Below are 24,106 nucleotides of genomic sequence, written 5' to 3' on the forward strand. Positions count from 1 at the left end.
CACAGAATAACGATATAACTATAGAGAGGTCCTATGGTTCGCTAAGAGGTGCGATGGACTAACTAGGGTGCGATTATTTCATTTAACAGCCAATTAAGGGGCAATGTACACAGGGGTTATTTATAAGGAAATTTAATACTAAAGTTACATGTGAAGGTTCTAAAAACCGCAACACTATATATATATATATATATATATATATATATATATATATATATATATATATAGTATATATATATATATGGATATGGACATGGACGAGTACATGGACTCGTCCCCATGGACGAGGGGATATATATATATACTAGCGGGGTCACCCGTGGGAATCCCACGGGCATGGATGTGTGTGACATTTCGACATATTGAGTAATATGCTGCACATTCATTTTTACAAAATGGTTACTGGCAAGTCATCAGATCCAGAAATGGTGTGAATTTAGTTATTTCACATAATATGTGACCCCTCACTCCTCTCCACCTGACACTCTCCTGTCTCCACCTGACACTCTCCTGTCTCCACCTGACACTCTCCTCTCTCCACCTAGCACTCCTCTCCTCTCCAAACCCTCACATCCCTCTCCTTTCCAATCCCTCACCTCTCCAATCCCTCACACTCCTCTCCTCTGCAATCCTTCACACGCCTCTCCAATCGCGCCTCACACTCCTCTCCAATCGCGCCTCACACTCCTCTCCAATCGCGCCTCACACTCCTCTCCAATCGTGCCTCACACTCCTCTCCAATCGTGCCTCACACTCCTCTCCAATCGTGCCTCACACTCCCCTCCAATCACTCCTCTCCAATCGTGCCTCACACTCCTCTCCAATCACGCCTCACACTCCTCTCCAATCGTGCCTCACACTCCTCTCCAATCGCGCCTCACACTCCTCTCCAATCGCGCCTCACTCGCCTCTCCAATCGGCTTTCCCCGTCTCGTTTCTCTCCTTTTTCTCCCGTCTCGTTCTTTTTCTTGCTCCAAATCGGCCCGTCGGAATCGGAAATCGGCCCGTCTCGCCCGTCGGCCCATCGGAATCGGAAATCGGCCCGTCTTGCTTTTGTGCTTGTGCGTAAATTCCTTCACACGCCTCTCCAATCGCGCCTCACACTCCTCTCCAATCGCGCCTCACACTCCTCTCCAATCGCGCCTCACACTCCTCTCCAATCGTGCCTCACACTCCTCTCCAATCGTGCCTCACACTCCTCTCCAATCGTGCCTCACACTCCCCTCCAATCACTCCTCTCCAATCGTGCCTCACACTCCTCTCCAATCACGCCTCACACTCCTCTCCAATCGTGCCTCACACTCCTCTCCAATCGCGCCTCACACTCCTCTCCAATCGCGCCTCACTCGCCTCTCCAATCGGCTTTCCCCGTCTCGTTTCTCTCCTTTTTCTCCCGTCTCGTTCTTTTTCTTGCTCCAAATCGGCCCGTCGGAATCGGAAATCGGCCCGTCTCGCCCGTCGGAATCGGAAATCGGCCCGTCTTGCTTTTGTGCTTGTGCGTAAATAAATTGTGTTCATGACACCATTTCTGGTGTTGGGCTAGCGGCTAGGGTGCCGGCTTAGGATCCTGGGTTCGAATCTCGGTCGATCGCCGAATTAATGCCAGGGGGGTTGACTCAGCCTGTCATCCTTCCGAGGTCGGCTAATTGAGTACCAGTTCACTGGTAATTCCCTGTTTGTCGTTGAAGGCGGCAAAAAGGGTTGGCGTCAGGAATGGCATCCGGCCGTAAAACATTGCTTCAAAAAGGGGACAAAAAAACAACAACTACCACGGTCCCCGAAAAGGCCAACCCCCGCTTTGCGGGGAAAAATGGCCTCTAAACGGTGGTTTTTACACCATTTCTGGATCTGATGACTTGCCAGTAACCATTTTGTAAAAATGAATGTGCAGCATCTAACTCAATATGTCGAAATGTCACACACATCCATGCCCGTGGGATTCCCACGGGTGACCCCGCAAGTTTGCATTGACGTTCGTCGATGGACTCGTTCGCCCGTCTCATTCGTTTTCTTGCTGCATCCTGTTCAAGTCTGCGTTCTTCATCGATCGTCTCATTCATTTTGGAAATAGAAGTTTCCACGCAGCGCATGAATTGTCACGATCCTCAAGAGGAATTTGTCTCGTAATCATCAAATGATAAATGGCAAGTAAATTATATTGTGGAAAATTAAAGATTTCAAATAAACCTATTTAAAGTGTATTCGCACATAACTAATTTTAAAAAACGAAGAAATATCTCTCGGTAATTTCCTGAAACATATTTTACTTCCGGCTAATAATGTTGAATTAAATAAAAACGAAGAAATATATGTCGGCATCATTGTTGACGTTTTTGTGACGACTGTCATCAAACGAAAAAGTAATATATCTTAACGGAAAAGCAAAAGCGAATTTTTAATATATATCGACACGTTGCCGTCGGTGTCATGTTGGGCGGTGTATGATACACCATGACGCGATTTTTAAAAATATATCTCTGCATTTTCCCGCGTGTGTGGAATGTTCTCAATTATTGCTGACACCGAGTCCAAAACCATCGATAAAAATGAAATCATATGGTGAGTTAGATTGGAGATAAAGGCGTGAGAGAGACTCAATGGCCTTGAAGTTGAAGTTACAGGCGTTTGAGAATTCATTTCGTTCTATAAACGGCAACTTTCATTGGATTTCCTTCCCGTTTTTTTTCAACCGAGTCGAAAACTATGTTAGCGACTGTGAAAAATGAAATGATATATCGAATTTTTAATATGTATCGACACGTTGCCGTCGGTGTCATGTTAGGCGGTGTATGATACACCATGACGCGATTTTAAAAAATATATCTGCATTTTCCCGCGTGTGTGGAATGTTCTCAATTATTGCTGACACCGACTCTAAAACCATCGATAAAAATGAAATCATATGGTGAGTTAGATTGGAGATAAAGGCGTGAGAGAGACTCAATGGCCTTGAAGTTACAGGCATTTGAGAATTCATTTCGTTCTATAAACGGCAACTTTCATCGGATTTTCTTCTCGTTTTTTTTCAACCGAGTCTAAAACTATGTTAGCGACTGTGAAAAATGAAATGATATATCGAATTTAAAATAGATATCGACACATTTCCGTCGGTGTCATGTTGGGCGGTGTATGATACACCATGACGCGATTTTAAAATATATATCTCTGCATTTTCCCGCGTGTGTGGAATGTTTGTGGAAAATTAAAGATTTCAAATAAACCTATTTAAAGTGTATGCGCACATAACTAATAAAAAAAACGAAGAAATATCTCTCGGTAATTTCCTGAAACATATTTTACTTCCGGCTAATATGTTGAATGAAATAAAAACGAAGAAATATATGTCGGCATCATTGTTGACGTTTTTGTGACGACTATCATCAAACGAAATAGTAATATATCATAACGGAAAAGCAAAAGCGAATTTTTAATATATATCGACACATTGCCGGCGGTGTCATGTTGGGCGGTGTATGATACACCATGACGCGATTTTAAAAAATATATCTCTGCATTTTCCCGCGTGTGTGGATTGTTCTCAATTATTGCTGACACCGAGTCTAAAAGTAAAACCATCGATAAAAATGAAATCATATGGTGAGTTAGATTGGAGATAAAGGCGTGAGAGAGACTCAATGGCCTTGAAGTTACAGGCCTTTGAGAATTCATTTCGTTCTATAAACGGCAACTTTCATCGGATTTTCTTCCCGTTTTTTTTCAACCGAGTCTAAAACTATGTTAGCGACTGTGAAAAATGAAATGATTTATCGAATTTGATTTGAAATAAAACTGGGGGAGAGCAAGACACCACGGGCCTACAAAACAGGACTCAAAGCTATGCGAGTTAATAAAATGGTGGATATTTGTTTATAGCCACTCCCAGAATGGGTGGAGCTATGGGTGGAGCTACTCTGCAAACCGAGTAAGCCACACCCCGGACAGACACCCAACAGATAGACAGACAGACAGACAGAATCATCTACGGCTATTATAATATAGATATATATATATATATATATATATATATATATATATATATATATATATATATACATACATACATACATACATACATACATACATACATACATACATACATACATACATACATACATACATACATACATACATACATACATACATACATACATATATAGATATATATATATATACATACATACATATATAGATATATATATATATATATATATACATACATACATACATATATAGATATGACAATTGGAATATAATTGAAATTCTGCATCGATTGGTTTTAAGACTGGTTTTTTTTTTCTTTCTATATCTATGTATTAACCACACCCCCAACTTTTAACTTTTTTGCCAATTAGACAAAGCACGGTTAATACACTGGAAAATACGGTAAACTTTTTTACCGTGGCTTAATCGCATTTCATTTTGTTGCACACCATGTTTCATTGCAGGACATTGATCTTGAGGAAGACCGAGATGGGGAAGATGTGGACCTCTTTCTGCAGGACATGCTTAACCAGCTCTAATCCTCAAAAGACCGTTTTGTCACCATGTTTGGCTCGAGTGCTCCCATCCCACAATTTTGTTGTCGCCATCTGGAAATATTTTTTGTTTTTCAGGGAAAATAGGAAACTTGATTATAATGTTGATTTCCTTGTGTGAAATATGACTTGTGTGGTCAGCAGGGTGCCATTACAAGTCGGCCATGATGATGCGCTCTAAATACCTACCAAAAGAACGTTGGTTGCTTATCGGTCTACAAGTTGATTAAACAGAACAGAAGTACGTTTTTGTGATTGGTAAAGGTTTCAATCTGTTATGTAGTAAGAATTGTTGATGTAACAGAGTGTAACTGGGATGAACATTTATGTTTAGCTAAATGTACAAACATATGAACTGATGTGCAAAGCATATATGAACTATTTTGATCCCCCACCCCTTCCATACTTATTTGCCTACATTATATGTAAATGGCCCCAAAGATAGTAGAGATATTAGGTCATTACTTATTTCATTAGAAGGTGATTAAACTAAACCATGGAAAAAGGATGTCGTGTGCTTAATCGGCACATCCACTACCTTTGTAGTTTATCTCCGGCAGGTGATGTCTTTTCCCATGGATGTTACTTTGATTGGTACACACCATTTACTGTCTTCTACATGAACAAGAAAAAAGCATTTGGGGCTCTAAGTCATTTTGAAGTTGTTCAATCCACTCCCTTTTGAGTATGGATGGAATCGTATCTCATCTATCCTGTGACCTTGCAGAATCGTGGCAGTGTGCCTGGGTTGGTCTGCCTGTCTGTCTGTTTTTGTTTTTTTTGTCTATGTTCTTCATCAATTTCGAGTTGCATGCATTGGTCCTCCATGTAAAGTATAAATACATTATGCAAGATGGTGTAAGTCCAGGTTTTTCTCCACTTCCGGAGACAATTTAAAATTGTTTATGGATAAATGTAGAGTGTATTGATATTTTAAAACTTGCTTTATTTGTACAAAAAAAAAAAGACCTCTTGGTGGAGCTTTTTTGTGAAAGTTTGACTACTCATTTTGCTGTCTTTTTCTCATAAGAATTCAAGCCAAGATTTTCCACCATGCTCGAGATGCGTATTTAAAAATGGCTTAACGTGAATGAAGAAGCTATGCTATCCTGCATGGTGGGCAATATTGATGCTCAAAATCCAGGCCATTGTGTAACGTTTCCTTCCTCACCATCTGTACATTGTTCTCATTTTGCCTTTTTAAAGAATTGGCCCAGGGGAAATTATCACACCACTAAATTTGTTTGATTAACTTTGGTACATATTTTTTTCGTTTTTTTTTTTTTTTTTTTTTTTTACTTTATTCATTGTAAATATCCAAGTTGTTTATAGTGGAAGTTTATTACCATGGCTGCTCTGTCATTTATCATTTTCTATTTTTTTAAGCTTGGAAAAGTAGAAGCTGTGCTACTGTATTTGCTGGGTTTTTTTAAGTTTCTGATACACCACAGTTCCTTAAACAAAAAGTGGTTTATTGTCGTAAGCATTTGCATGTCATTTTAATGTCGAGTTGGAAGAGGCTTTGTGCGATTTGTTAAGATGTTCTGTTTTTGCAGTTTCTCACATTCCACGTGACGATCATGGACCTTGTAAGTACATGCCTGTAGTAAAGGGAAGGGGTTTTTTTTCTTGAGCTTATAAAAACAGCTTTCACTAAAAATGCTTGCTTGTGGATATATATATATATATATATGTATGTATGTATATATATATATATATATATGTATATATATATATATATGTATATATATATATATATGTATGTATGTATATATATATATGTATATATATATATATATATATATATATATATATATATATATATATATATATATATATATATATATATATATATATATATATATAAATAAAATATGCATGTAATAGTAATCATTTGTGTTGCACTACAAGTGTTTTCTAACTCTCATGGAATCAGGAAGAAACTTATCAGATGTACAGACCTCCTCCTCCATTGTACAGTTTGCTTCAAAATATAAAAGCCATTTCGAACAGTTGCGTCTAGAATTGGTGCTTTTCTGTGCAAGGATTTGATATCTTTTCACAATTTGTGTATGAGCATCTCATGAAACAACCAATCACAATCTGCTTTGCCACAGAAGTGGCCATGGTGATTGTTCTCAGTAAGTTTTGTATTAAGTCTGGCTTTTAACTTGTCTTGGGTTTTTTTTTTACTTTCACAGTGACCTTCAGTTTTTTATTTGGAATTTGCACTTTCATTAGATGTTTGCCCTGAAGTGTTTATCCCTCATCTACCCAAACATGGAACTTTGTGAATTTTAAATGTTTTTATAATAGTGCAGTTACTGCTTTCTACAGGCAATGACATCGACGGACACCTGCTTCATCATGACATTTAATGCAGAAATTTCTTCGACAGAACAGTCTGTATACTGTCGACTATAGAGCACAGATTCTTAACTGCCAGTCTGCGGACCTCTGTCGGTCCATGGAAGGAAAGCTACTGGTCCATGGAGTAATGCCAGAAAAAAATATATATAACTTTTTTAAAAATAAAAAAAATAAACTGCCTTTCACCCGCTAATGCCGGACAAATCTATATTTAATGGAACAAGTGTATATACTTTATGTATCACCTACTCCAGGGGCAGATCCAAGATTTTTTGAAAGGGGGTTCCAGAAATGAAGGGAACAGGGTGCATACTCGCCTCGATGCTGCAAGTGTGAAGGAATTAAGGTGTGATGTCCGGGGCCCACTTTGGGGCCTGGAAGCTTAGGGATTTTAGGTGCTCCCAGGTACACTGAGCATCTGCTCACCACATTGGCTACATGGTGGGAGGGGTGGGGGAAACCTTTGTTTCGATTGTAAAATATATTCTTGGGTAAAATGCGTGGGGCATAGAAAAGGACCCTTTATGTTGTTTTTTTTGTTTTGTTTTTGTTTGTTTTTTTGTATACAATATCGAGGCTCGTGAAAGAGCGAACATTAATCACACAGAAAGACAAACCGACACATAAAACATATAACATAGGGAGCGGTAGACAAGATGGGGAGAGAGGGATAAGGACACAAACACAACATTTGAGAGCAGGGACCGAGAGACATGGAGACATCGAGAGATCTGAGAGAGGGCGAGGGTTTTGGGGGGGGGGGGCGTGGGAAGGGGGCAGTGGGAGAGGTATAAAACATATGGACACTGCCAGGACTTCCAGGAAAGAAGTTGGAATTTCAAACAAGGTGGATCTGGGGTGAATTAGCGGGGGTAGAAAAGATCAAGGTTTTGGATGGGGGAAGATAAGAGATGGTGGTGAACAGCTGTTTTAAAGACCTGGAGGGAGGAGTGGGATTGAAGGGAGTGAGGGAGTTTGTTCCAGAGGCGGGAGAAAAGAGGAATGAAAGAGTGAAGGTGAGCGGAGAGCCGAGATTTCGGCAGTTTAACCATCAGAGGGTTGCTGGCAGATCTTGTGCGACCTGTAGGAATATTTGGGGGACAGAGCACAGAGAAAGCTGGGGGTGCAAGGCCGGAGAGGAGTCGGTAGAAGACAGAAAGACCACCTACCTGCCTGCGGTGAGTGAGTGAAAGGCCCTCAGAGATAGCTTCATCGTGGGAGATTCCAATAATTCTGAAAGCTTTGGTTTCAACAGCGTGAAGCCGAGCTAGGTGTGAGGCAGGAGCACCGGCCCATAGGGGAGAACAGTATTCCATTGAGCTGCGGATGAAAGCCTTGTATGTGGTGAGGAGCTCAGGTGTGCCGAGGAAGGACTTCGCACGACGGAGGATGCCCAGTCGGCGACTGGCTTTGGAGGCCAGCTTGGAAATGTGGTTTTCCCAAGAAAGATCATGGCAGATAGTGAGACCCAAAATCTTGAGCGACAGAACTTCTTGGAGAGGATTGTTGAGAAAGTAGATGGGAGGGTTGTCCAGTCGATCTTTTCGGAGAGACATAGTAAGAGTGTGAGATTTGTCAGGATTGAAAGACATGTTCCACTTGTTTGACCAGTCTGTGATTTTGTCCAGGTCTTCAGAGAGTGAGGAGGCAGCAGACTGCCGATCTGAGGGAAGAGGAATGGAGCGGCAGAGAGTGGAGTCATCAGCAAAGAGATAGAGAGGATTTTCGAGAGAGTCAGAGAGATCATTGATGAAGACCAGAAAAAGCACGGGGCCCAGAACACTGCCTTGGGGAACTCCAGCCTGAACAGGAAGAGGAGATGAGAGAAACCCATTCAGGGCCACACGTTGACGACTAGAGAGGAAGTCCGCCAGCCATGCGTGGAGATTTCCATGGATACCAAAGGAGGAGAGTTTGGTGAGCAGAGCGGGGTGCCAGACCGTGTCGAAGGCACGTGATATGTCGAGGGAGACAGCTCTAATTTCCTGTTTGGCATTGAGGACCTCCATCCATTGTTGAGACAGCAGAAGCAGCATGTCCAGAGTAGAGTGACCTGGTCTGAAACCAAATTGATGATCAGAGATCAAGCCATTGGAGAAGAGGAAAGATTTCATATCAGAAGCAATGATGGATTCCATGACTTTGCTGATAATTGGGAGAAGGCTGATTGGTCTGTAGTTGCTAGGATCTGTTTTTGCACCTTTTTTGTGCAAAGCGGTGATGTTGGCTGATTTCCAAGCAGATGGCAGTTGACCTTGAGCAAAAGAGAGGGTGAAGAGAACAGAGAGAGGGTGAGATAGAGCAGCAGAGCAGGATTTTAGGACCCGTGGGCTGATGCCGTCGGGTCCAGTTGCAGAATCAGAGTCGAGGGTTGACAGAAACTTTTCCACCTTGTCAGGAGGAAAGGACACGGAGTCCAGGAGCAGCAGGGTACGACTGGGTATGGTGGGTACAGAGAGGGATGGGTTTGGGACACAAGATTTAGAGGCAAACACAGAGTTGAGGCATTCAGCTTTTTCACGTGCGGAGTCAGCTGTGTAGCCGTTTGAGGTAAGGGAGGGGATGGAGGGGGAACAAACACCAGAAACGGATTTGACCAGACGCCACCAGGATTTGGAAGAGGGAGACAGATAAGAGAGTTCGGTCTTGAGAACGGAGAGATATTGTTTCCTGGCTCTCCTGAGGGTGGACACACACTTGTTTCGGGCTTTGTGAAAGGAAATGAGATTTCGTTCCATTGGATTTGCTTTCCAGGAGACGAAGGCAAGTTGTTTCTGGGCAACAGCCTCACCACAAGATTCCGTGTACCATGGACGGGAGGAAGGGTATGACAACTGAAGACGAGATGGGATAAATCTGTGCATGAGAGAGAGCAATTTACTTTGGAAGAATTCCCAGGATGAGTTGATGTCAGAGGTGGTAGAGATGGGAGACCAGTCCAGATGATTGATGGCTGCTTGAAGACCGTGCCAGTTGGCCTGAGTGAAATGCCAGACTCGTCGACGCTGAGCAGGCTCCCTGAGGATGGTCAGAGAGATGTCCACTTTAACAAGGACATGATCAGATGATCCGATCGGAGCAGAAGAAGAGCAGCAGACATTTTCAGGGAAGTTAGTCATAACCAAGTCCAGAAGAGAAGATGTTCCGTTGACTGAGATCCGGGTCGGGAAATTGACAGATTGTGTCAGTCCCAGTGAGTCGCAGAAGTCCTTTGCTGAGGAGCCATGGCTGGTGAGAGAGGTACCCACACCCAGCCAACTGGCATGATGACAGTTGAAATCACCACATATGAGGAAGAGAGAGTTGGGATGAGTAGATAGAAGTTGGTCCATATCATCAGACAGCGAGATGTAGATGGAGTCATCACTGTTTGGTGGACGGTACAACACACATATGAACAAGAGGTGGGAGCGAAGGGGAAGCCGTAGCCAGAGGTATTTCTGGGGGTGAGGTGGAGAGAGTGCAGTGCAGGGCGAGTGAGGAAGAGAGTTTTTGATAAAGATAGCAACCCCGCCTCCAGGACGAGGCTCAGGTCTATCATACCGGAGGAGGGAGTAGCCCGGGAGAGATACTATGGAATCAGAGACATCATAAAGGAGGAAAGTTTCTGTTAAGCAGATCACGTCTGGTTTGACAGAAGCAACCTGTATGGAGAGATCAGTTAAGTTTGAACGAAGGCCCCGGATGTTTGAGGTCCATACCGTTAATGAAGAGGAAGGGGGAGCATCAGATACAGAACAGGGGGGAGGAGGGGTAGGGTAAGATGTGGAAGAGGTGGAAGAGGTAGGGAGAGCTGTTGAAGGTGTGTCAGAGATTTCAGAATAGCTCGGAGAAAGGGAAGGATGGGGCGGACAAAAGGTTTGATGGTGATTGGGTGAGCCACAATGAGGTGTTATTTGAGGAGGGGGAAGAGCGAGGCAGAAGGTTGGGGGAGATGGAGGTGAGAGTTTGAAGGGGGAAGAAGCGGGGAGGACGCTTTGAGGAGGGGGAGTGAGCGGGGGGAAATTGAGAAGCAATGAGGGTGGGGAGATTTGAAGGGGAGGGGTGAGGGGGGAGTTTGGGAGGGAAGGGACAAGGGGAGGGATTTGAAAGGGATGGGATATGGGGGAGATTTGGAGGGGAGGGGTGAGGCAGGAGTCTAGGAGGGGAGGGGCGAGGGGGCGTCTTGGCGGGGAGGGGTGAGGGGGTAGTTTAGGAGGGAGGGGGCAAGGGGGGAGATTTGAAAGGGATGGGTGATGGGGAAGATTTGGAGGGGAGGGGTGATGGGGAAGATTTGGAGGGGAGGGGTTATGGGGAAGATTTGGAGGGGAGGGGTGAGATTGGATTTTTGAAAGTGTACGATTTATGGGAAACGAACATTTATTGCAAAATGAGTTTCTTGTGACCTTTGAGTTAAAAATACGTTTAAGGACGCTGGATGGAGGATGGAGTGCAGGAGAGTTTAGGGAATGTAGAACAAAGGCACTATAGGAGATGGATATTTTTTTTGGGATGAATTGATTTGGTGAGCAAGTCGAAAGCAGCCTTTTAAAGAAGAAGAAGAAAAAGGTGTTATAAAATATGACGGAATACATAACTTGAGGGGAAAGTGTAAACATTGAAGGTTAATGAGTGAAAACTATCTGGAGAAATGGGGGAGAAACACGTGGTCGAAGAACGAACGAACGAATAAGAATGAATAAACGAATGAGAACAGAGAAGGAAATGTTTTTTTTTTTTTGTTTTTTTGTTTTTTTGTTTTGTTTTTTTAGTTGAGATTTACACAAGGAAGTAGGCTATGGGTGAAAAGGCTGGGAATACAGAGAACGAAAGTTATTGGATCACAAACGACGGACCACTGAGAGAAAAACAAAGCCTCAAGGTTGTACAGTGCACACTGTACAAGGCCTTGCTCGCGACACGGCAAACAGACGATCAATTTATGAAAGATAAACACCGAGAAACAACCAAAGTTGCACACAATAACTTCACACACCGAAAGATAAATACAGTTTCGACAAAATACAATTGTGAACAGACTTAACTTCGAAAAACGTGGAGACCGTGTGGAGCTTCGAAAATCCCTGCCGCCGTCTCCAAGATCTCGCGAGATCTCGCGAGTTTTGCTATGCATTATGTTTTGCACTCTGTCAAAGCGTCTTTGGGCTTCCTGAAAAGCGCTATATAAAATAAATGCATTATTATTATTATTATTTATATGAGGGTATGTGCCATGTGGCAAACTATAGAAAAGAAGGGACATTCCATAGCTTATTGAAAATTCCAAAGAATAGAAAAGAAGGGACATTCCATAGCTTATAGAAAATTCCAAAGAATAGAAAAGAAGGGACATTCAAAAAAATCTCGTGTGCATACTGTATGACCCTTGTATTCTTAGGAAGAACCAATTGATGCTCTAGAAAAGTTCATATAAAGGAGTGCCCTACATCTGGCAAATAAAATGCATTTACTTCTTCATGCAGCTGTATGAATCAAATTGGCACCCCTTTATATGAACGTTTTTCTAAACTTGGCAATTTAGACCTTTTGGTCGATGTATTATTCCATGTTTCAGCTAGTTTCAATGTATAGCCTTTGAGATATGAGCGCCAACACATTTTGGGCGGACAGACAGACACCAACATGAATTTGAGCGTTTTCTTAATAAAACTCAAGAATGAGTGAACGGATGTTGCTGAAATTTGAAACGTATTACCTCGACGTACAAAGTATTCTACTACTTCTGAAATTTGCAGCTGATTTTTTTCCCCAGTAAAAGCTGAGAAACGAATTTTCAGTCCCCATGTTAAAGTTGCATACAGAGAAACCGTCCCATATAAAGGACGCTTGCTTTTGCGCCTACCTACCTTTGCGCTTGCTTTGCGCCGACCTATATTTGGCTTGGCATTATTAATTTTAACGTGATTGAGATGGAACCTGTAGTTTTGTCAACTTGGAGACATCACTTACTCAACAATCCTTTTGTAATTTACTCTGAACCAAAACTTATTTATTGTAGTAATTAAATCGTAGTATCTGAATTTGAATGCCAGGGATGGATTGCTCATGAATATTCATGAGTACTAGAACTTGTCAAGCAATCAGGAAACTCCCCCTTCGTACTTTGTGAATATACGGTGAGCGGTTCAAGTTACACTTTCCATGTGTATATTTTTAGTTCACCTGGAACGAAGTCAGGGGAGCTTATGCAATGGCGCATTGTCAGTCCATGTCCATCCGTCAGTCCATAAACACTTGAAACTTCTCCGAAACCGCTGATGGGATTGCGACAAAATTTGGCACAAATGATATTTGTTTTGTTGTAACTAAAGTTTGCTCACGGCATTAAAAAAGAATCGAGGTCTGAGGGGGTCTACCGGGGGTCAAAATGGATCCAGGTTTGATCCCCCCCCCCCCCCCCCCCCCCCGAAATAGGTATTTGCTTTCTTCTCTGAAACTACACACACTATTTTGCTGAAACTTAACCACAACCTTCACCACCCGTGCTGTACCAAAGTTTGTTCACAGCATTAAAAAAAAATCTGCCCCTTTCGGGGTCTATGGGGGGGTGGGGGGGGCCTGACCCCAAAATCAGGTATTTGCTCTTTTCTCAGAAACTACACATGCAATTTTGATGAAAGTTCACCACAACCTTAATCACCCATGATGTATATTGGGCATTATAAAAATTGGGGTGTTGGGGGGTTTGCCCCCCAAAATAGGTATTTTTTTTTCCCTTTGTTTAAAGTCATATGAATGTTAGTATGATTCTACATGCTGCCCTGTCTTCCAGCAACCATTGAAATTTGTTTAAAATACCCTTAGTCGGTGCAGTATACTGCTTATTCTTCCAGGTGAGCACCAGGGGTATTGCCCCTATGTTTTATAAACTAGTGAAGAACCCTCTCCCCAAAGCGTCATGATGCCACAAATGTTGTGGCGGTGCCAGTGGAAGGATTTTTTTTCCTTCCGGCAATGATTACGTCAAGTTTTCAAGTCATTCCATCAGGCACTTCACGTGTACTCGAAGATGGGTTCATCAGAGGCAGCTAAACTAGGCAATTTTTTAAAACTGGGCAATTACAAAAAATATATATGTATTACTTTAAAAAGTTAGAGATTTATGACGTGCTGAAGTATAGACAGTGAAGACTATTAATTACATGGTTCCCAATTGGTGGTCCGTGATCATTTATTGCTGACCTTTGGCGGTCCCTGGTGAGAAAAAGGTTAAAAACCACTGCAACAGAGCATGGTGCACAAGACTAGACTACTGCCCTTAACGAAGGATGCAGCCAAAATAGTGCTCAGATGTTACTACTGGAAAAAAAAAAAAAAAAATTTTTATGCCATCAACACCACAAACTGTCATTCACTCATTAGGAAGGGGTACCAGCATGGGAAGGCAAAGGTACATCACAAACAGGAAATCAATAAAAGGGATTTTTATTCTTTCTTTACAAGGGTGAAACTTGTATTAGTTAACCCAGATTGATTATATGATTGACAACACCCATATCTCAGAAAATGATGTCTGAAGACTACACAACACCCACAGATCATCCAACTCACTACTAGGCTACCTTTAATTTCTGCTGATGTCCCTCGATACCTATATCCCCAATGCTTCGACGTACTTTTCCAATTTCATTTCAAATCTATATGCTGTGTCTCTGTGGCAACAACCTTATATATTACGAGGAATACCATTTAACACATTAATGGCCGACTGAAACGCCCCTGCCTTTCTTCCCTCTGTCCGTCCCCCCACCCCTCTCTCACCTGCTTCCCTTGCTGTCCAATTTCGTTGAATAAAGTGTTTGTATTAGTAAATAATAAATCGATCAATCCCCTTTCTTCTGATGAATGGACACCTGCCATGGAGGGTGCTTGGATATATTGGTGTCCATGAAAGATACAAAGGTATTTGTTGTCATTGCAACACTTACTCCATCATCAAGACAACCACTTTGCTCTCAGGACCCAAAAGCATTAATAGAATCATGGACCACTTCAACTACACCTCTGCAAGAGAATGCATCGGTGAAACGCAGTGACTATTGGGTGGTCACTTCCATGAGCACCTGCCCGATTGTATGACCTAACAGCACTCGCCTCTTCAAGACGGTTGCTCGACACTTCAATCTTCCCAGACATTCTTTCAGTCACGTGGCATCTCCTGTGCTTTTCTCCATTTCGGCACAAGTACATACTCTTTGTGTATGAGGTGATTTGTGACGTGATGTATCGATGTGCTCGATATCGCTAATGGCTCATATAAGCAGTGTGTTATGTGGCTTTAATGTCACCCAAGTTGTCCCTGTTGTCTGTAGGATGGGTGGTGATACGTGATGTTCGGTGTCATTGGCTCATATAAGGGGAGAGTTGTGTGATATTTTATTGATACACTAGGTGTCACTTGGCTGGCTGTTTTTGTCTGCAGAGTTCAGAGTGCTGCAGCAAGTCGCGTCTATGCTCTGTACTGTCAGACATTAAACCTGTCCTGTATGTCAATTCATCGTGTTACTGATGCATATGCTGATTAAGTAATGGACTCGTAACAGGCTCCACTTAGTCCTGTGCTCACACCCTCTTAAAATCATCTGGATCAGTCACAACTGGAAATTATCATTTCTTCCACATTTTCTGGACTTTTTAATATATATAATATCCATCTCTGGTGTCTATATCCATCCTCCCTCCTCCCCTCATCTCTCAATCCTCTTCCTCACCTCAAAATGGCATGTGTCCCTGTGGCATATCTTCCGATTCTGTATAAGATAAGGCAATTCTTTACTTAACCCTGCGTCCAAACCGCATACCATATTGTTTAAACCCAACCCATATTGTTCTGTCCCATCTTTCTGGAATTTGTGTCCTCACCTAAGAAGACAGAGAAATGTCTTCCAGCCTTGTTCCTACTTTGGTGATGGGCTCAGATAGTATCAGTGTCCATGTTCTCAAATCCTGCGTTGATGCTCTTTCTACTCTTTTTCACTCAGCGTGTCCTCATTTAGCCATCTCCCATCTGCCTGGAAGTCAGCAAACATTACTCCCGTCCACAAGAAGGGTGTTAAATACAGATTAGTCCTCTTATTTCAAACTACAGGCAAAGTCATGTAACCCATCATAGCTGTTGATGTCAAGTCTTTCCTGTTTTCAAACATCATGTTCACCGACTCATTGTAGATTCTGTCCCAGCTGCTCGGCAATCAGCAATGGTCGGAGGCCTTAAATCAGAAAACTAGAGACACGTCTCCTTCAGGCCTTAAATCTTGCTGAACGTGGTGGATGTCGTGTCTACTTCAGGTCCACGCCCCGCGTCCTCTACCCCATACCCCCACTTCGTGCACACGCGCACCGTTCTTGCAAGTTTCACTGAATTTTTCCCCTCAACCCTCCATCTATCTCTGAACCCTACCGTCGATCACAACTGCCACCTACCATGGTCTACTACCCAGCATCCTCCGCTACCCACCATCTTCTGGTACCCAGCATCCTCCGTAACCCAGCATCCTCCGCTACCCACCATCTTCTGGTACCCAGCATCCTCCGTAACCCAGCATCCTCCACCACCTATCATCTTCCGCTATCCACCATTGTCCACTAACGAGCATCCTCCCCTACCCACCATCATCTGCAACCCACCATCCTCCGCTACCATGCCACCACACCCATACCGCCACCCAGCATCCCATGGTGTTGTGTGCCTGGACACATCTCTGCCATTTGACATTCTGCTTTGCTTTCCCAGCTCTGTCTATTTCAAGAATTATGACTTGCTCCACTCATGCAGTCAAGGCATTGCTATCAATGGAATTCTTGCTTCTCATATCTCTCTCTGTCTCTGTCTCTCAGCCCAAAAGCAGTGTTGGACCCAGTCTTATTCCTCATCTACATAAATGACCTCTCCGATGTTCTCAAACCCCTTTTTTTTGCAGACTCCTCCACACTACGGTGAAGCACCCCAACCCACTGATAGACAGACAGCAGCTGCATCTGTCTGATAAACTGAAAATTATTTCAGATCATAGACAGACAGAGGTCTGACATACAGAATGTCGTTTAATCCTGAAGAATCTGTCTCCCACTCCGGAAGGATTGTCAAACGAACCCTCCTATCTATTTCCTTGGTCATCCTTTGGAAGTTGTTATTTGAACTTGGCATCACATTTCTGACCCATGATCTGTATTACCCCCATTAACCTTTCTTATCCGAACCATATACTTGCTTAATTTGTTTTTCCTACCTTCCTCCTCCTTTTTCCCTGTTCTTTCATTCACTTGATGGTTGTCCCACTGTCAGTTCTACCTTGCTCTCCCATGACTTTTGCTCCTCTAAAGAAAATTAGAACAAGCAATCTAGGATTGCATACCCTGACCCACGTTTGTGTGGTTTTATAGTACGTACTCACATTCTAATTGTACCATACATACTGTATCGACGTACTCACATTCAAGTTGTACATATTTTAAATAAGTACTCTGTTGAAAAAAATAAGGTGGAAAAATTGTCGTTTACGTTGGCAAATTATGTGCAAACAAACGAACTCAAATGCAATACCCTCTCCTCTGGCAAATGCAATACCCTCTCTGGCAAGGATAAAATGGAGCTGATGCTCTACGTGCTCCGCCTTTTGGGTGGTATGGGGAGTACATCTATCTATAATTCCAGTAATCTCTGTCTGTCTGTCTGTACGTTTGTTTGTCTGTGACCGCTGTTTCTCGACAACCACGGGTCCGATATACTTTTAACTTGCCAGGTATATTGCTGGGGACCCGAGGATGTGCCTTTTCAAGGTTTCATATTAATCGGACAATTACTTACCGAGCTATGTCCAAAAAACGATTCAACCAATCAGAGAGCAGCGAACGATCGCGTGTGCCGAACGTGGCGGGCACACTCTGCCTCGGATGGCACATTTGAGAGCGTATTCATTTATTTCACGTTTGCAAACTATGTTGGCGTTAAACTATGTTTTACAACTAATAAAAACGAATTTGCGATTCATTCGCTTTCCTGCGCGTTTGTGCACGCGATGGCGATTTCTTTACCAAACTCCGGAAGCCGTTCGCTTTGGACCAAACCATTGCATGTAAATAGAGGGGGGGGGATTGTCACCACTCGCAAGCCGTTCGCTTTGGACCAAACCATTTCATGTAAATAGAGGGGGGGGGGATATAATTTTAGATATAGATATAGTACGGGCATGCCCTAGTATATGTAATATGAAAACTACATCTTAAAGGGTTTTTCAAATATTCTGTACACAAGCCAAGTTACCAAAATGGTTTCCATAGCAACAGCATTCAGCCAATCACCACTGATGTCATAAGGTTGAGTTATGTCACAAGAAATAGATATCTGCAATATGAAAGCTAAATTTTCAATGGTTTTTGAAATATCGCGTACACAAAAGTACATGGATGGACGATCGGTCAGACGTTGCTCATTTAAATGTCCCCATCTCCGACCTTGTCGGAGGGGCAGGGGACAAAAAGACTGAAACCTTTCCCGAAGATTGGGTTCCAGACAGCAAAACACCCTGAATTGCTTGAAATCCTTAGATGTTTAGAGAATCATTTTCCACAATAACAAGGAAACAGCGCAGGAGGAGGCCGTTCGGTCCATGCCTATGCCACACCAGACCAAATATATCGGTCAAAACAAAATTTAATGAGGGAATGAATGGGATGAAAACAATGTGGCATGCTCAGGAGAATATCCCAACGATGCTAAAATAAAAATGGGCAAGTATATCTATTTTCATTACAAATATTTTATTTTGTATTTTTCTTTTTTCAGGGGGAGGGTGGGTCTAAAGGCATTTTTAGGGTGAGAAAGATACACCAACCACACTATCAATTTACAGGACCTTCACCGACATGACACTGCACAAAGATGCACACAGTCATTCATCCATCCATACTAATATAAAGCTACTCACTGTAGCCCTATACAGTCGTGGCCAAAAATATTGGCACCCTTGCACTTTTTTCCAATAACTCACAATTTTATCTAAAAATAAGTTGACATTGACAAAAGTATTTGGTCTCACGATTCTTTTTCCCTGTTAATATTACAGAACCTTTGTTTTTGATTCAGAGCTTAATATATCCTTTTAAATCAGAAAATAAAAAGAAATGGCATTGACAAAATTATTGACACCCCAGACTTAATGTTTGGTAGCACAGACTTTGGACAAAATAACTGCAGTCAAACGCTTCCTATAGCCATGAATGAGCTTCCTACACCTCTCCACTGGCAGTTTGGCCTGCTCTTCTTGTGCAAACTGCTACAGTTCTCCCAGATTTGAAGGGTGCCTTCTCCCAACTGCTGTTTTAAGACCTCCCCACAGGTGTTCAATGGGATTTAGATCTGGACTCATTCCTGGCCACTTCAGAACAGTCCAGTGTTTTGTCTTGAACCATTCCTGGGTGCTTTGTGAAGTGTGTTTGGGGTCACTGTCCTGCTAAAAGACCCATGACCTTCGACGGAGACCCAGCTTTCTGACACTGTGTTGAACATTGCGCTCCAAAATGCCTTGGTGATCTCCTGATTTCATGATGCCATTGCACACATTCAAGGCACCCAGGCCCAGAAGCAGCACAGCAACCCCAAAACATCACTGAACCTCCTCCATGCTTGACTGTGGGGAAGGTGTTCTTTTATTTGAAGGCTTCATTTTGTTTTCTGTAAACAGAGATGATGTGCTTTATCAAAAAGCTCCAATTTGGTCTCATCCGTCCATAGGACATTCTCCCAGAAGGATTTTGGCTTGTTCAGGTTTTATTAAAGACAAACTCCAGTCGGGCTTTCTCAGCAGTGGGGTCCTCCTAGGTATCCTACCATAGAATCCCCCTTCATTGAGTTGATGACAGATGGTGCAAGTTGAAACTGTCGTACCTTGTGTCTGAAGGTCAGCTTGAATCTGTTTGGCAGTTGATTGAGGTGCTTTCTCCACCATTTGAACAATCCTTCGCTGTAATCTTCGATCAAGTTTTCTCTTGCGGCCACGTCCAGGGAGGTTGGCTACATACAGTGCCATGTGCCTTAAACTTCCTGATAACATTACATATGGTGGACACAGGAACATCAAGGTCTCTGGAGATGGACTTGTAGCTTTGAGATTGTCCATGCTTGGCTGCAATCTTGTCTGACCTCAGACAATTCTCTGGTTTGCTTTCTTTTCTCCATGCTCATTGTGGGACACATAGTGACACAAAACAGCAGAATGACTCCTTTTCTCTATTCAAACTGGTTGAATGAGTGATTTTTATATTGCAGGCACTTGCAACTCACCATAGGCGACTTCAATTCCAAAGTATAGGAGAATCACCTGCTTGAAATCCAATTATTTTCAACAACTTCTAAAAGGTGCCAATAATATTATCTGGGCCATTTTAGGATTTCTGTGTGGAATAAGCTAAGATATAGTAATTTTTAAAGGTTTTTTTGTTTTGTTCCACTTTATACCAAAGAAATACATATGTGGATACCAAAATTTTTTTTTTATTTCAACAATTTTCTGGAAGAAATGGTGCATTATTTGAAAAAAGTGCAAGGGTGCCAATATGTTTGGCCATGACTATCTCCAATGCTTCTGGATGCCAGTGTAATTCCATGCATTTCCTCCTCTAAGTGAAAGACTCCCCTTCTTTACTCAGGCTAAGGCTCCTGGTCCCATCGCTGTCTATTGTGCTGAATAATTATTCTACACTTATTTTGTATGTAACCTTTATTATCTTAAACATCGTTATCATATCCCCTCGTAACCACCTCCTTTCTAATGAATGTATAAAGCCCCGTCTCCTTCAGCCGCTCCCCATAGCTTAGTCTAGCTCGGTCCAGAATCGATCTTGTAGTCCTACGATCAACCCTCTCTGTGGCAGCTCAGTCTGTGGCACCTCTCTCTGTGGCACCTAAGCTCTGGTGACCAAAACTGCACACAATATTCTGGATGACGCCTCACTAAATTTCAATAAAGTGTTAAAACCACCTTTTTATGCCTCCACCGACGCAGTTGCCAGAGACATGTTTTTGGGTTGTGCGTCCGGCTGTCAGTCCGTGATAGGTTTTCGTTACCGTGATAACTTGAGAACAGCTGAAGGGATCGAAGTCAAACTTGGTGCAGGTATGTACAATAATGTAAAGATAAGCTGATGATATTTTGGGGACGCAAGGTCAAAGGTCATGTTAAGTGAAAAATCCTGTTACCGTGATAACTCTTGATCCAGTGATGGAATTTTGACCAAAGTTGGTACAATTATGTATTATGATGCAAAGATGAACGATTTGGTTTTGGAATCGAGAGGTCAACGGTCAGAATGTGTAATCGGTCTTCGTTCCTGCGATAACTTAACGACTGAAGGGAACTAAGTCAAACTTGGTACAAGTATGTATAATGATGTCATAATATGGGCGGAGGCATATAATCGATCGATGTGGAAGAGTACCGTTCTATAGTTTGATTTATAATTTACCCCACTATGAATACAACCAAAAACCCTCTTTGCTTTACCTATAGCGACCTGGCCTTTTGCTGTCTGGCACATCCCTTATGTGTTACCACCCCCAGATCCTTCTCCTGTGTGACACACACCAAGATTTCCCCTTGCATCATGTATTCTCTTTGTATTATTCTTACCCATCCTCAGCAGCTTACATTTTTCAGATTAAATTGTATCTGCCAATCTTTTGCTCAATCTATGAAAGTATTGTTCTGAATTTTGGGGTAGGGGGATATATAGATTCAGGTAGATCTGTGTAGGTATCATACTCCAGTTGTCGTGATAGAGAATCCCACATGTAATAAGTTCTGTCTAGCCCGGAAGTCGGATTAAGTGTATATTTGTGGTCATTCAAGGATGGCTTTGTGATAAGTCGAATAGGGATTATGTTAATTCCCCTGTGTGTCAAACCTGTAATCATTCCATTGTCCCGTATGGCAGTGCACCATAGACATTAGTTAGGCCCATTAGTTACACCAAACAAACACTACTTAAATCCCCCTCCGCCACAATAACAATAAAACTTACCGGAAGAACAGTCAGGAAGCGGCCGCACATTACGCCGGCATGGCGAGGAAACCAAGTAAGCCAGGAAATAGACACCACCAATAGGGAGAGGCAGGATGAAGCTTGTGATTGGTGGAAGGAAGGGAGCAAGAAGCGAGAGACTGATTGGCCACTGACCGATGGCATGAGAGAGAAGTGACGCGGCCATTGGTGGAGAATTGAGCCTGGGATGTTGGCCGGCAGGGATTGGGAGAGAAAGAGAGCTGACATCACGGGACAGCCGATAAAACAACTGGCTGGCCGACATTTCCTTTTTCTCGTTTTGGATGCGAGAGCAGATGGTCGTGACCGACATTTTCTCTCTCGCCTCTTCTTGTTTCTGGAATTCCTTTGCGCCCGGACGTCCTTCCCCTCACCGTAGACGCTTTTCCTTGGTTCTCCTGCTGCCCTCACGCCTTCATTCACCCTCGACTCTCTCTCCCTTCTGATCCGAACATTGGGTGCATCGCAGTCCTGTGCCAAAGCCGGGAGGACATTGCACGGCTGAGGAGGCGGGTTGCACGCCTGCTCACTCACTTTGCGCGGGAGGCCTTATCGAGGCCTAGTGAACAAGGGCGCGTCGAGGCCTACTCCCCGCCAACCGGAGCAGCGTCGGATGACTGCGCTCAGAGGCTGACGATCCCTGACACTGCAGCCATACAGAGCTAAGCCAGCACAAACACACACCCGACGCGTTTCTTTTATTATCTCCCCATTTGTCCGTGTTGTAAGTCTGTGTGTAGGAGTGCTCATTAGGGGGGTTTAGAAACCGTTGCGTTCATTGTTCTCGGGGTCCGGCAATAAAGCCGTGTTTATTTTGGTACATAAAATCGTGTTGTTGGAGATTAATTTCCTGCAGGTTTGAAGACTGCTCGGATCACGTCAGGTAAAACTTACCGGTCATGATAAACCCGGTAGTTACTGGCTGCGTCAATTTTGGACGTCAATTTGGGATAAACCCGGCTGCGTCAGGTAAAAAAAACAAGCGTTACGCCTAGGACCCCCGTCGGTGAAGTGATGCGAGTTGACAAAGTGGAAGACCCGAGGTGGCCATCTTGGATTTTGACGTGGCGAACCAATTTTCAATAGCGTTCTCCCTTATGCGTAGATACACCCACACACCAGATTAGAAGTTAGTAGTTCGTTTATTTTTCAAGATATATCGCTCACAAGGTTCAGACATATATATGGTGTTGGCCATCTTGGATTTTGACGTGGGTTGCACCCACACACCAAATTAGAATTCGGTCCTTCGCTTATGCACGCACGGATGGACGCACGGACGGAGGGGAAAACCACAGTCCCCCTTTAGCTCCGCGGTGCGACGGGGGACAAAAAAAATTGCTTGACTGTCAATACCAACTTTTTTAAAGTCTAATAATGCCCAAAGAAGCAAATAAACCCATGCAAACTATATATATGTATATATTGTTACGGACCGCGGATAAGATGTTAATTTGCCGAGCGGATGGCGCCGCGGCCCGAACCGTTAACAATGACTATGACCCGATTCCTTAAACGTGGGCCAAATCGTGCCACAGATATTCAATTTGGAAAAGACAAAGGCGACACGGATGTGAAGAAGAGGAAGACAGAAGTAGGGAATACGAATATAATTTTTTTGCTATTTACAACCAAAAGTAACCAAGGAGAAGGAAGGATAATAAAATAATTTACAGAAGAAATCAAGGAGACAGTGAAATGCTAGCTTATCGAAACAGGCTTAACTTATACCCTGGACAAGACACACAAAACGGACTACGAGCAAACTCACACGAGGGATGATGACAGGAATGGCAGGAGGTGGGTGGCTGGAGGGGGAGGAAGGCACGGAGCTGGATGGAGCTTGATCCCGCACGGGACGTCGGGCTGGACCTTGACGACCGCCGATGCCACCGATCCTGTGGTGTGCGCGGGGTAACGGGTCGGAGCTGCCTTGTGGAGCCAATGCTGCTGGTGGGGGGTCTGGCATGACGGGTTCTCTCTCCCTCTCTCACAAACTCGCAGGACTCTCTTCAGGCTTGTCTGTCATCTGATCTCCTCCCTCCTCGACTCTCCTGGGGGGCGTCTCCCGCGGGTTATATAAGCCCCACCCTTGACCCTTTTGCGAACCTCCCCCAAACGTTCTCTCTCCGCCCTCTCAAGCCACCCCCTCGTTCTGGGTT

General features: G+C 43.3%; 1 protein-coding gene across 3 annotated transcripts in view; it reads left to right on the forward strand.

The window, feature by feature from the left end:
* Positions 1–4,779, forward strand: part of MORC2 (MORC family CW-type zinc finger 2) — a 277,672-nt gene extending 272,893 nt beyond the window's left edge. For all 3 annotated transcript variants that reach the window (XM_068120516.2, XM_068120518.2, XM_068120517.2), the window contains exon 27: positions 4,446–4,779. In XM_068120516.2, coding sequence (XP_067976617.2) covers positions 4,446–4,520 — 75 coding nt within the window. In that variant the 3' untranslated portion in view covers positions 4,521–4,779. The remainder of the gene's footprint in view (positions 1–4,445) is intronic.
* The last annotated feature ends 19,327 nt before the right edge of the window (positions 4,780–24,106 follow it).

Source organism: Myxine glutinosa, chromosome 6, assembly GCF_964187855.1.
Source record: "Myxine glutinosa chromosome 6, kmMyxGlut1.1, whole genome shotgun sequence".
NCBI lineage: Eukaryota > Metazoa > Chordata > Myxini > Myxiniformes > Myxinidae > Myxine > Myxine glutinosa.